Source organism: Equus przewalskii, chromosome 27 (genome assembly GCF_037783145.1).
Source record: "Equus przewalskii isolate Varuska chromosome 27, EquPr2, whole genome shotgun sequence".
NCBI classification, from domain to species: Eukaryota; Metazoa; Chordata; class Mammalia; order Perissodactyla; family Equidae; genus Equus; species Equus przewalskii.
This window is the reverse complement of record NC_091857.1, coordinates 35581087-35595384: the sequence shown is the minus strand read 5'-3', so window position 1 is coordinate 35595384 and position 14298 is coordinate 35581087. Positions and strand designations below refer to the sequence as shown.

The 14298-nt window shown below is 45.9% G+C and overlaps 1 protein-coding gene across 9 annotated transcripts in view; it reads right to left on the bottom strand.

The window, feature by feature from the left end:
- The window catches only part of IGSF5 (immunoglobulin superfamily member 5), a 119109-nt gene that overhangs the window by 23431 nt on the left and 81380 nt on the right, over window positions 1-14298 (bottom strand). For all 9 annotated transcript variants that reach the window (XM_070597537.1, XM_070597540.1, XM_070597536.1 and 6 more), the window contains 3 exons: window positions 14183-14261; window positions 6704-7021; window positions 1603-1902 (listed from right to left, as the gene is read on the bottom strand). In XM_070597537.1, coding sequence (XP_070453638.1) covers window positions 1603-1902; window positions 6704-7021; window positions 14183-14240 — 676 coding nt within the window. In that variant the 5' untranslated portion in view covers window positions 14241-14261. The remainder of the gene's footprint in view (window positions 1-1602; window positions 1903-6703; window positions 7022-14182; window positions 14262-14298) is intronic.

Sequence of the window (14298 nt, the reverse complement as noted above, 5' to 3'; positions counted from 1 at the left end):
CAACCATCATAGAAATGATAGATTCAGGCAATGACTAATGACAGAATACAAAAGTTATCAAGTAAAAGACTGTCAAGAAACGAGATATTCAGACAGTCTGTGTAGATTCTGTGTTAATTATAGTTATGATGAGGTCATACTGGATCTGGTGAGCCCCTGACCCAACATGACTAGTGTCCTTCTAAAAAAGGGAAATTTGGACACACACACACACAGGGAGAGCACCACATGAAGACAGAGGCAAAGATCGGGGTGAAGCATCTACAAGCCAAAGATTGCCAGCAATCACCAAAAGCCAGGAGAGGGGCCCCCAGGAGACTCTCCCTCAGGACCCTCAGAAGGAATTTCTCCTGCTGACACCTTGACCTCAGACTTCCAGCCTCCAGAATAGAGAGAGAATACCTTTCCGTGGTTTAAGTCCCTCAGTCTGGGGTGCTTTGTTACAGCAGCCCCAAGGTACTCATACACCACCCAAGTGACTGCTCACAGCGGAGGGCGGAGTTGATGGGTGAGCAGATTCCGGAGACACACTGCCAGGGCCACCTCCCACCATCTACTAGCTCTACAGACATGGGCAAATTCCAAGCCACACTGTGTCCCTGTCACCTTGCCTTTACAACAGGAACAATAGCAGCATCCACTCACAGGGCTGTAGTGCAGGGTAACTTAGTGAATATTTGAGAAGCACTTCAAACAGTGTCTTTACATGGTAACTGCCCTCTAGCACTGTTCTCTTATTATTATCATTATTGTCATCTTGCTTTGGATGTAGCTTTGTTCCAAACTTGGAACAATCTCATGTAATGGTGTTTTCATAGTGGGAAAAGCTTTAGATGTCCCCTCTGCCCCTTCCAGCCGTATGACCTGGAATACAGCCCAGCACTTCTCCAGGCCTCTCTTTCTTTCCTCTTTTGTAGAATGAAGGACTCAAAGTCAAGCTCCAGCCCCTTTTCCCCCCCGTTTTCTAGCTGGCCCAGGCTGACTCGAGTTCAAGCAGACTCTTGGGCCTTGGGAAGGTGTGTGGTTAGAGTTGCTGGCATACCTATGACTCTATAGCAGACGTATCTCTTGGGGATCTAAACTTTAAACTTATGTCATTTAGTTGAGTTAAAAATAGACATCTAGACTTGGTACTTTCACACACTGTGGGTTTGCTGGGTAAAAAATGAAACAGCGTAATTCCACTGAGATTGGAAGGAACCGGAGAGGACCTACACGCCCTCCTCAAATATTAGAAGAGTTCGCCTCGTGTTGGCCTAGCGGACGGGGTCAAACGAGAACAATGGGTAAAGCTAGAGAAAAATGTGGAATTCGAGTATTTATCTCTGAACTTCTTGCTGTTCCTGATAATCATCAATATTCTTAACAGTTTTCATCTGAAGTAGAAAAGAGAGAAGCTCTTGAAGATGGAATTTTAAAAGCAAGTGAAATTACAAGGTCATTAAGCCGACACTAGGAGAAATTTGTCTCCATTACCATCCCTCCCCGAAATCAAGGTCATCGTACGATTTTCCTAGGTGTTGTTGATTAAGTAGCATGACATATAAAATAGAAGTGCGAAATAATAATTCACATTCTATAAAGCAAGAGGTCTTCACTTACCCACGGGAGGCTGAACCGCGGTAAGATTTACAGTTACAGACTTGTGGACCTGCAGTGCCTCCACGGTAGCCACACAAGTCAGAGTGCCGTTGCCCTGTGGCGTGAGAGCCAGGATGCTCACTGTGCTCTGAGGGTCATCAGGCTCCCGAACAGAATAGTAGCTTGAATGGTTCACCGGAACACCAATCTCCCAGGAAATATCTGGGAGTGGGGTCCACCCCGATGCACGGCAGGTCACATTACAAGGTTCATCCTCAATGACTATGAGAACACCACTGGAGATGAACAGTTCCCCCATAACTAGAGAAGAGAAGAGAAATGTTCGAAGGAATGACCATGCCTCTCAGTTCCAGGTTTTCATTAGTTTTTCTTTCAAATTGCTTTTCATGGGAGCTGTCTTCCCAAGCCCAAATTGGCTGTGTCTGTATCGAAAACCTTAACTCAAGGTTTATCTGTGTCTCTCCTTACACCTGCCAGGTTCACAGGAGAAGGTGAGGTCGCTCACCAGAAAACATATAACCCCAGAGAAAATGAATAAATAAAAATCAGGATCCAGGGAAAGAGAGGGCAGATGCCTTCCATAGTGGGCTATGCAATCATTGAAGAGGTGTTGCAAAGTTGTACTGGGCTGTCCTGGGAGCCAAAGCAAAAAGGGAAACACCTTTACATTTTTTTCACTGGAAGGAGAACACATCTCATAGTCTCATGGGAAGTAAGTCTATCCTGGCCTTTGGTCTTTCAGATTCATTTAATTTATTTTTGGGGTCACATATTTTTAAACATAACGTCCTATGATATTGCCTTAAAATATTTTTCTAGGTACAAATTAAATCTAATCTAATAGAATTATAGAAATAATGACCCTAAATCATGTATCAGAATATTTTACTCAGATAAACTATTTTAAAGTTTTTATGAAGGACCCACTTGCGTATGCCACTGTTCACACTGTAAAGAGTCCATCTGAAAATAGCACTTGTGTTGCTGATATTACTAAAAAACCTGAGGGTTGGCCCTGGTAAAGACACAGCCTTAGTGAAATCTATACACCTTGAAACGTTCAAGGGAAAATATCCTAAACCCCCTGCTGCATGATATAATGGAAAGAACACTGGAATAAGAATCAAAAATCCATTCTCAATCCGGGCTTTCCCGAAACGCTAGTGTCACCTCGGGCAAGTCACTGAAATTGTCAGGATCTCTGTTTTCTGCCTGTCAAATGAGAGGATTTGACCAGGTCAGTGGTTTTCAAACATTTTGGTTTTGGTAATTTTTGTATTCTTAAAAATCATTGAGGACTCCAAAGACCTTTTGTTTTTGGGGAGTCCATCTACCAATATTTACCATCTTTGAAATTTGAATTAAATATTTGTTTATTTTTAAATAATAATTGATCATTAATTATTTAATAATAATAAAATTCATAATAATTAAATAAATAAATAGTTATTTTTAAAATAACAGTATTAACCAATTACATGTTAATATGGATTAATGTATTTTTATTAAAAATACTTTTTTTTTTGCAAGGAAATATTGGCCCTGAACTAACATCTGTTACTAATCGTCCTCTTTGCTTTTTTTCCCCCAAAGCCCCACTGTATGGTTGTATATCCTAGCTGTAAGTCGTTCTAGTTCTTCCAACTGAGCCACTGCCACAGCATAGCAACTGACAGACAGGTGGTGCAGTTCCAAGACCTGGAAACGAACTTGGGCTGCTGAAGCTGTGAGCGCCAAACTTTAACCACTAGGCCATCTGGGCTGGCTCAAAATACCTATATTTTTAAACCAACATAAATTCATAAGAAGAACAACATAGTTTTATATTTATGCAAATCTCTTTAATGTCTAGCTGGATTCTCATATGTGCTCCTGCATTGGACCTCTTGCAATATATTGCTTTGTCTGGAGTTTATAAAGAAAATCTGACTTCGCTGAAAATATATTTGGAGCAGTGAGGAGGCTTTTCAGATAATCACGGCTACTCTTTGATACCACACTAAAACTGGACAAGCGGTGGTTTCTTAAATGTTAGTTGCACTGTGGAATCTGAAACTAGATAAGGAACTTTCATTCTCTGTTACATTAAAATCCTTTACCCTTGGTGATTTTGTATCACTATACATCAGTCAGTTGGAAAATGCTGATCCACTGAGTTATGCAGACCTTTCCAATGGATAGTGGGAAACTCCCTGTACACGTGAGAGAAGGAGAGTGGGAAAGGCAAGTGACACCTTGGTATCATTTTGAAAATCATCATGACCTCACAGACCACCCTCAAAGAGTCTGGGGAACACCTGGAAGTTCCCAAACTAGATGGAACTGGATCGGCTCTGAAAGCTCTTCCAACTCTGAAATGTTAAATTTTCAACTACTCCTTTCCCGAATAGTCTCTTAGGGTAAGTAAAGCACCTTTGCTAATTCAAAGACTTCTGTAAACGCACTAGTAACAGAGGAATGGATTTGTCCCTTAAGACAAAAGAGTTCTGTGCTTGCTCTTTTTTGTTCACTCATTGTTTCATTGATGGAGAGGTTTAAGATGACAGAAATGGGAGGATGGTATTGCCTCCCTTAACAACAGGAGATCTTGAACTCAAGTCTTAGTGGCCCTCAAAACACAAGAGATCTAGAGTTTAGTGTGTGATTGTTTGGTGGATTGGTCAATAAACAGACAAATGCAGCAATCTGAAGCATTTCCTTTTTCTGTGTGTATTTGCAATTCAACTTTTCCTGTTGGCTTTCACAAAAGTTATCTGGTAGCATGACAGACTTTATACAAGGGTGATGGCTAGGACGTTCACATGGATTTTGGAGGACTCAGTATGGAGTTATGTAAGCTCTCTTTATTTTTCTTGTTAACACATGAAAAGGAAAAGAAAAACAATCTTTGGATAATTCACTTTCAAAATAAATTGGATGCTTCTTCCTTTTTCAGGATTCTTTTCCCTTGAAAGAGACTCTGTGGCTCAGAGGACATTTGTTCCTCTAAGAACAAAGTGCCATTGAGACCGATGGAACCAGGGTAAATGTTCGGGTTCCATCCCTGCTCTGTGGGTTCCTTCCGCGTGAACTTGGAGAAGACTTTAACTTTCCTAGATGCCTCTTCTTCCATCTGCATTAAAACCAAAGCTACAGTAATTATCAACATATCAAAATGCGTCTTAGGGATATTCAGATAACTTTGTAGGTTTATAGCTTTGGGGAAAGATGCTATAAAACCAAATGGATTTATGAGTTTGATACGCCATCAGCATACCAGTAATAAGTCACGCCTTTGACAGATGTTTCCTTCATCCAGGGGTGCCATCCTCCTCTCTCGCTTCCCCATTTTCCTATCATCTACAGACCTTCGAGGCACATCTTAAATGGTGCCTTCTCCACAGAGTCTCCTTGAAGGCTCTGCTGATTCTCTCACCTCCCTTCCCACTTCGAACCTGAGTTTGTCTCCCTCCCACTGCCTTTGCCAGCATCTACATTTCTCCAGTGTTATTCACGCACTTGCATTATCCACTCTTTCTGTAAGGTTCTTGAGGGCAGGACTGTGTCCTATTCTATTTATCTTTGAGTCCCTCTTAAATGCCTAACATGACAGTGGGCTGCTATTGGGAAGGCAGTAAATGACTCTGTGGGAATTGCTATGAGCCAGGTGCTGTTCTAAAGGCTTTGCATAATCTCACAACAGCTTTATGACAAGGAAACTAGGGCACAAGGTCATTAAGTAACATGTCCAAGGTCACACAGTTAGTCAATGACAAAGCTGGAACTCAAACCTGGCAGTTGGGCTCCCAAGTCCGCACTATTAACAGTAGACCACTCTAGCCCCTCAAGTCCGTGTGCAGTAAATTGACTCAGACAGGGATTTAGGGTCTTCAAATCATCCTCAGGCATGTTTTTATCTGATCCTCACAGTAAACCTGAGCCTTAGCCCCATTTTGAAGATGAAGAAATTGAGGCATCCCGGGGCCACCAAGGCAGATAATGGATGAAATCAAAACCAGAACTCCTATCTTTGATTCATTTTCCTGTGTTCTTTCCTTTATGCCACAAATTATTATAATAAGAATATAACCATGCAAACTAGGCTTCACCAAATGTTATCAAATTTGATTTGATAGCAACATGAATACACACCAAATTTCTGGGAACTTCTCCTAGACATGCAAATAAGTAGACATAAGAAAAAATTTGAAAGACACAATGTGGTCTATCATAAAAAATGCCACCATAGAAATCAGGGGCTCGACACGCTCTGATGCATCTAAATTGGAGTAAATACATAAATAATTGGAGTAATTACATAAATAATATGTAATTACATTTTTAAGGAATGCAAAATGATTAAACCTTGATAAAGATGTTCTGAATCCTTGTAAAGCATTCTTTTATTGTTTTCACTATATAGCATAATCTGAATTCAGCACCTTAAAATTAGCTTTGAAAGTGAAAAACGTTATCCACTATTATGAATTTTTTTCACTTTTTTCTAAAAGTCTTGGTAAGTTTGGTAAACACACACCTTTGACTACTTCTTAAGAGCCAATGGGGCAGGAAAGAGTAATACAGATTGAGGGGACTCAGCTGGAAAGAGCAAAAAGTCAAAGCATGATTTGAAGCTGACAAATTATGTAAGGATGTAAGGCAAAGAAATAAGAGTCACATATATGAAAGACTAGAGAAAGGGCAATGATTGTCAACTGTCTCTAAATCAAAGACAAATCATTGCAACTGGCCCCAGAAGAATTCCAGGATGTATTTCCAGAAAAGCTATTAGGTCCTGAAATGGATTAGATGGGAAAGTGATAAAACCTGTCTTTAGGAGTCTCAATAAGGGAAAAAGGAAAAGAAAGAGGGAAAGAGAGAGGGAGAGAAAGAGGAGGAAACGAAGTAGAAAGAGAGTCAGTGAGGAAGGGAGGAGAGAAATAAACACATAATAAAACATAAATATTAGCCAGCTCAGAATAATTCTAAGCATAACACGAAGTGAAAGTAGACCCCATATGTCACCTTATGTGACATGAGCTTCAGAAGGTTCCTTCCATTCCTGTGACATTTAACCCAATGGACTCCAAATGCTCCTTTTTGGAGCCACCTGCATACACACCTATGACTGAAAGGAAAGCGGACGCATCCCGGTCACTGTTCTGGAGACTGCATCTGACATGCCCCGCATCACTGAGTTGCACATCATGGATGATCATCTCAGAGATGAAGTTACCGCCCTCTTCATAACTTGCAGTGGTAAAGCGGTCACTGGTGATGATGGGCTCTGTGGGCGTGATGCTCAGAACCACGGTGCCATTCAGAGACCACATGATGAGCCTCCAGCCAGGCGAGATGGTGCAGTTGAAGCGAGCCTCTGAGCCCTCCAGCACCGTAGCATTCTTGGGACCTTCTATGATCTCATAGCTGGATCCAGAAGCTGGAAGACAACCAATGTTTCAAGACTGTGGATGAATCTACATAAGTCATCTGTACAATTTAACCCTTCTGTACACCAGTTGTGACCCCTGGGTGACCATCCAATGGCTGTATTAGATCAGGAGCTTCCAGTGGACAGGAAGCCACCCCATCCCTCCTTTCCACCCACCTCTGCTCACTCCACAGTCCACGGCGCTCCCAGCAGGATTGGGAGTGAAGGAAGCAATGCTCTGGAGGGATGTTACCTCAAATATCTTCCCCCAGCCTGGTCCAGAGAGCCACCACCAGCCCAACTCTCTTACTTTAGGCAAGTTTTTCAGCCTCACTGTGAAATGAGAATTTTCCTCCCAGTGAAACGGGAAGGACCTTTGCTTTCCACCTCCAAGAAGATCCCAAGGCTCAGAGGGGAAAGAAGGAAGTAGCTACTCTTCACAAAGAGGGTGGGGACCCCAGCATGCTGTGATCACGGCCCACCGCATGCCCTTGCATCCTTAGAGCCCCCAAATGGGTGCTTAGGACAGTGTCTGGGGCTGGAGGATGAACAAGGCTGAGAGAGAAGGAATACAGCTGAAGAGACACAACAGTTGGGTCCTGAGTTTACTGTCATGGAATGAAAGGAAAGTCAGTGGCCAAGGCTCAAGAGGATGGTGCTGTCGTTGAGGCCACGCCCCTCCTCCTAAGCACTAGAAGAGACACAGGTAAGGGAGACAGAGAGAACGAAACAGGTAGAAGGACACAGGAGAATGAGATCCCCTGCTGAGAACATTCAAGGGATGCATTTGGCAGCCTGGATGTGACCACATCCTAGTGTCGAATCTAAAACTTCAACAGGTGAGCAAGTGGTTCTACAGTGTAAGACCACAGACTCCAGAGTGAGGGTTTCAGCTCATTGGGCAAGTTTTCTCAATTTCTCCATATTCCACTCCCCTCAGCTGCAAAACAGAGACACTAGTACCACAGCAAATTGTTTTAGGAACCAATGAGACGATTCACGTAAAGCCCTTAAGATGACCCTCAAGCACTCAGTAAACAGTCACTATGACATGCCCTGCAAGAGGGGATCGTGTTGACCTGCAAGAAGTGATTGTGTTGACCTGCAAGAAGCAATTGTGTTGACCTGCAAGAGTGGATTGAGTTGACCTGAAAGAGTGGATTGAGTTGACCTGCAAGAACGGATTGAGCTGACCTGCAAGAATGGATTGAGTTGACCTGCAAGAACGGATTGTGCTGACCTGCAGGAAGGAATTGTGCTGACCTGCAGGAAGGAATTGTGCTGACCTGCAAGGATGGATTATGTTGACCTGCAAGAAGGGATTGTGTTGACTGACAAGATGAGCCAAGAAAACCATAGATTAAAATAAAATTGTTTCTTTCACACCTTTATCAATCTTCAGCCTTTGCTCACCAGATGCACTCTGACACTGGTTTTAACTGGAATGACAACTTCTGCCTGGTCTTCCACATCGAGTGCATCAAGGGCTTTCCAGCCCACATGAACTCAGTCACAATTACTTGAGATGGAGGGTGTTCTGCGACTGAAGAACTCAGGAAATCTTTTGACCATTTAGGACTGATATTCTTACCACCCTAGAAGAGCAAATTGGCAGCCAGAGTTTTCCGAGACTTTCCCACGTTTATAATAACAATCAAAGCAGAACTTGCAGAGCACTGGGTAGTCTTCAAGATCTCTTATTCTCATCTTTTTCCCACCTATGTTTTAACAATGAGGAAATGAAGACCAGCAATATCTCAGGACTTACAATCACAGTGGTGAGCAGGGACCCAAACTCACAACTTCCCACTCTGAATTTTCCCTCTTTCCCACTCTTTTCCCTCTAATCTCACTCAGAGTTTATAACAAAAAGACCCCCTGGCAGACCACACACCTTGGTTTCTTCTCAGCCGTGCCTGCCACATCAGCAAGACTGTGATGGGTTCCTATTACCTTCTGGAGCTGCATGATCCCTGTGGGTCGACCAGGCGGCCTGTCATACACATTGGGAGCTCCCCATAGACTGCAGGCCCCCTTTCCTCCCAACCTTAAAAGGTCAAGTTGTGCGGGCTGGCCCAGTGGCACAGTGGTTAAGTTTGCACATTCTGCTTTGGTGGCCCGGGGTTCACCAGTTCAGATCCCGAGTGTGGACCTATGCACCACTTGCCAAACCATTCTGTGGCAGGCGTCCCACATATAAAGTAGAGGAAGATGGGCACAAATGTTAGCTCAGGGCCAGTCTTCCTCAGCAAAAAGAGGAGGAGTGGCGGCAGATGTTAGCTCAGGGCAAATCTTCCTCAAAAAAAAAAGTCAAGTTGTAAGGCAGGTTCTAAAAGAATCTCGTTACACCCTTAAAGTTTTTTGGGGAGGAACCACACCACTGGACACATATTAACACATTAACACTGCACCTGAGTACCCACAATGCACTGCCCACTGCAGGAACAGGTCAACAGGGGAAATGAACCGCTGCACAGACAGGACCCAGGAAGCCAGCAGGACCAGGCCGTGAGGCAGCCGGGGGAGGAGAGAGGACACAGGCTCCAAAGAGGCAGGACTGAGGGGAAGTCAGAATTAACTATGACTAATCCCAAGTTTGGGTAAACATGCTCACTATCCTTTGATTTGTCCCTGGACGAGATAGAAAGAGAGAGAAAATGTGACTCTAAATAACAACACAAATTGGGTCTTCTCCCTTACCCCCGGGCACGTCTCTCCCATCCAACGATCCCTCTGATCTGGGATTTTAAGCAATGAAAAAAGCCTAAGGAAAGGAAGCCAGAAGTGATTCCCCAGGAAAGCCATGGCTGCCATGCCACCTTGGCTCTTTCTGAGCCCTGAATTGCATCTTAAGAAGAAGGACAAAAGACAAGAAATAGCCCAATCTACACCCCAAGGAAAGAAAGACGGGACGAGGGGTGTGCTCATACTCCGTGCTGTGATAGGGACCATCCTCCTTGCCCCTGACTCAGGTGGATGGGAGTTCACGGGACAGAGGCCGGCAGGACAGGATGCGGGAGTGCGCGGACAGGTGAGACCCAGACTCGCCATGCGAGGAGCTCCGTCTATGCAACTCCAACAGAATAAGCAAACCCATCTGAAATCATGGTTCCTTCACTGCCTTGTGAGATTATTTCACTCCTGCACGCTGTTCACTCCAAGCCAGTCTTTAAATATCCTGTGGAATGCACGCGCGACCCAGAAAACATTCAGGCTCCACACCTTACCTTGTGGCTGGGGAAGTGAGAGGGAAGGAGGGACTTGTGCTAAATGGAAACCCTTCCAGTTTGAACTTGACCTTTAAATTAAACAGGAGGGCCCAAATCCTCAGCACCAAATCCCCTGACGACATTCCCTGCGATCTTTGTTACCATGATAAGTAAACTCCCGTCCGGCTCCACCTCGTGACTCAGAAGCTGTGCTTCTGGTAAGGTGACGTCCCGGAGTCCATTCCTCTCTCACTTGTCCTGTCAGCTGGTGGTGGGTGTAACCCTGCCCCACACCCAACAAATACTAGAAAATTGTAAATAAGACCTTTAAGCAGACAGGCAGCTCCTCAGCACAAAACCGCCCTCCGGCTTTGTTCTCCCTTTCACTTTGTAGAGCAAAGAGGCAAAGCCGGGCAGAGCCACGGGAGACATCAGCATCCTACCCCCCAGGAACCTCCCTGGGCCACCAGCTACAGTGGTCCCCCAACACCAGGTCCTCCCTTGTAGGAGTTTATCCACTTGCAAGATGCTCATTCACGCCAACACTCTCCATCCGATTCCCGAATCTACATCTCCAGCCCCGTCGGTTGGCTTTCTCTCCTGCCCCACCGGCGCTGCTCCACCAGGCTTCTCCGCGGAGACGACTGGCCGCCACCCAGGACTGAAGAGCTTGTCTTCTTCTACTTGCCGCCTCCTAACATCTGCAAAACTGAAATCCTTTGTACAGCAGAACGTCGGCCAGCTTCGCAGCTCCCACCTGTCCTCCTTCAACTGATCCTAAGCAGAAGTACCCTTCTTCTGCCACGGCTTTTTCTCAGCTTCCCGGAGTAGCAGCTGGTTGTCTCCCTGGTGTGGGGGGCATGACGGGTCCACGTCAACCAACCATTCTGTTCTTGCGCTCTGCTCTTCCCCAGCTTTCCTCACTGCACCGTAGACCCGGCACCTTCTCCCATCTCTTACTTAGCGTTGGAAATGAGTAGAAAAGCAGACAATTGAAAGTCAGAAGGAACAAAGGAAAATAAAGTGGAGAGCAGTGGGTGAGAACAGCTCTTGTGAGGCAGCTCCGATGGAGAAAATGGAACTCAAAACATATCAGGGAAACAACCCAGATGCCCATCAAGGGACAAAGGGATAAAGATGTAGTATATATACATAATGGAATACTACTCAGCTACAGAAAAAGGTGAAATCTGGCCATTTGTGACACCATGGATGGACCTTGAGGGCGTTATGCTAAGTGAAATAAGTCAGAGGGAGAAAGTCAAATACCACATGATCTCACTCATAAATAGAAGATAAAAACAACTACAAACAAACACATAGAGAAAGAGATTGGTTTGGTGGTTACCAGAGGGGAATGGGGTGGGGGGAGGGCAAAAGGGATGATTAGGAACAAGTTTGTGGTGTTGGATGGCAATTAGTCTTTGGGTGGTGAATAAGATGTAATCTACACAGAAATCAAAATAGAACGATGTATGTTGAAATTTATATAATGTTATAAAAGTAAATAAATTTTAAAAACCATATCAGGGGTTGGAAGTATCGGAAGGAAACTGGGAGGGGAAGGAGGTGGTCCCCAGGCAGGTGGGAGTCGGCTACTGAGTCCTCTGACCGTGGCAGGGCTGCCAGCGTCACTTCCAGGCTACCACCACCACCCAGAGCTGCTCCCCACGTGGCAGCCAGAGGCATCTTCCCAACACAACAAAAAAAGTGGGATCAGGCACCCTCCCCTACTGCCCACCTCCACACCCCAGACTTTGTTTAAAACATTTCCATCATTTGGGATAAAGACCAGATAATCCTTAACAGCGTCTCAAGATCCTGCTTACTGTCACATCGACTTCCTCTCCAGCTTCATTTGCCCCAAACTCCACCCTCTGACACCTGACTTTAATTTATCAAACTCTTCTTTAATTTATCAAACTCACCAACTCTTTCTGGCACCAGGGCCTTTGCATAGGCAGTAGACCAACGTGGTGGGCCAGTGTCGCTTACTCCTTAGCTCCTGGCCAAGACATCTCCTCCTCAGGGAGCCTTCCCAGATCACCCTATTTAAGTTAAATCATCCTGCAACAGGCTTTTGAATCGGTGAAGCAGTTGTCACAGCGGTGTTTTTATATTGATTTTTTTCTGTCAGTTAACGCTTGTTTCCTCTGCTAGGCTCTAAGCTCTGTTAGCAAGGACGATGCCTGTTTTTGCTCATCACTGCACCCCAGCGCCTGCAACTAAATGGCACACAACAGGCCCTCAGTGACTGTTCACCGAGTGAGTAAATAAGATGGTCCAGTTCTACATAATCCGTTACACTGGGGGCAAGGCAGAGAGGAGAGGGCCAGCAGGAGCCCTCTGGGTACACGTGGAGGTTGCCCTCAGCTTTTCAAAGTCAAGTGTGTACACGAAGGTGTCTCCACCCCGAGACTTTCCAAGAGGAAGCAGCCGCGGGACTCAGTCTTCTGCGATGGACCCCATTCCCTGGGGGCTCTAGAATTAGCCCACAATACTCCCCACTGCCGGAACAGCCATCTCCAGGCCTCAACCAAAGCATCCTTGCTTTCAAAATGGTACTTTAGGAAAAACGTCTCAGAAAAACTATAGACCCAGAGTTCGTCAGTTTCCCACCAAGCCCCTGAAGAGATTTTTGCAACTGTCGCTGAAACAGGCCTGTCTGGAGCCATCTCCTTAAAACATGTGCTGAGCGTGGTCTGCTCGCCCCACGATGAGTCCCCGAGCTCCACCCGAGAAGGGACCTGTGCTCCAGTCCACTCTGCAAACTAATGTCTATTAAGCACCTACTAATGGCTTAGCCCCGCCTACCATAAGGAGGGGCTTCCAAACGTCCCTGCCCCCAAATATATTTTATCACCACAGCCCAGGGCCCACAGCCCGAACAAGCAAATACACCCCAAACCAATGGAAGTTTATGAAAGGGTCCTTACTGCCTGTAAGCCCTCTCATACTCCCTATTCTATTCTATTCCGTTTTAATTTTTCCATGCTGCCATGGCCAGACTTTTTTTCACAAAAACATTACCCGGCCGTCTGAAATAGAGTTCGTACGTATATGAAGGGCAAATTAAGCAAAATTTGTCTACACAGTTAGAAGTCAGAACCACGGCCGCACTGGGGGAAGGAGAGAGGGAGTGATGAGAGGGCGCATTCTGGAATGTTCTGATCTCACAGTCGACATGCAGAGCGTTCAGCTTGTGATGGTTCGTTAATCACTGTGTGTCTGTATTCTTCTTCAATCCAACGCCTTAACACCTCTGCAATGAGGAATATGGTGGGAGACACCCTGAGGAGGCTAAAATCCAGCTGGGAAAACAAGACAAACGCACCCGAAGCGATGACTCTAGACGAGACATAGTGAAAGCAAAGCTGGGGGTACAGACTCCAGTGACCCAAGGACGCCACGCTTGCCTGCTCTGCCTCCTGATCTGGAGAGCCTGGCTGGGACACTCTGGGGTCCACTCTGACTGACACCCTGGGAGGGTCCCAGGACCAGAAGGAGCCTGGGTAGGGGCCGGATCACACGCAATGCGCCCCTCACCCTGGCAATAACAGGACCTGGGATTATCACCCCGAAAACTGCAGGGCAAGGAAGGGTTCAAGGAGGAGATGAGGCCTGAGTCGAGCCTTCCTTGAAGACCAGATGGAAATGGAAGAGGAGAAAAACCAGACAGGGGAGGGGCATTTTGACAAGAGCGAGGACTTGTGGGGAGGTACTGAAGGCGGGCTCCCAGGACGGCGAGGACCCAATGAAGAGGACTGGTGGGGTCAGATGTACCTGGAGGACCACTCCTGGAGTCGAGAGGATGCAGCAGGAAATGGACCTCGCTGGAGAGGGCGCTCAGGGAAGGTGAGGAGTGCCCAAGGAAGAACCTTCTGGTGGCCATGTGCCCTGGCGGCCTCCTCTGAGTTCCCATCTGCCCAGGACCGTCACCCGGAGCCCCCGGGATCCCTACCTGCCAGCCCAGCCAGGACGACCAGCGTGGCCAGGATGCCTGTCCGGCTGCTCCCCATCTCCGTGTGTTCTTCCTCACCCTGGAAGACAAAGCAGCAGGGAACGGTCTGTCACAGA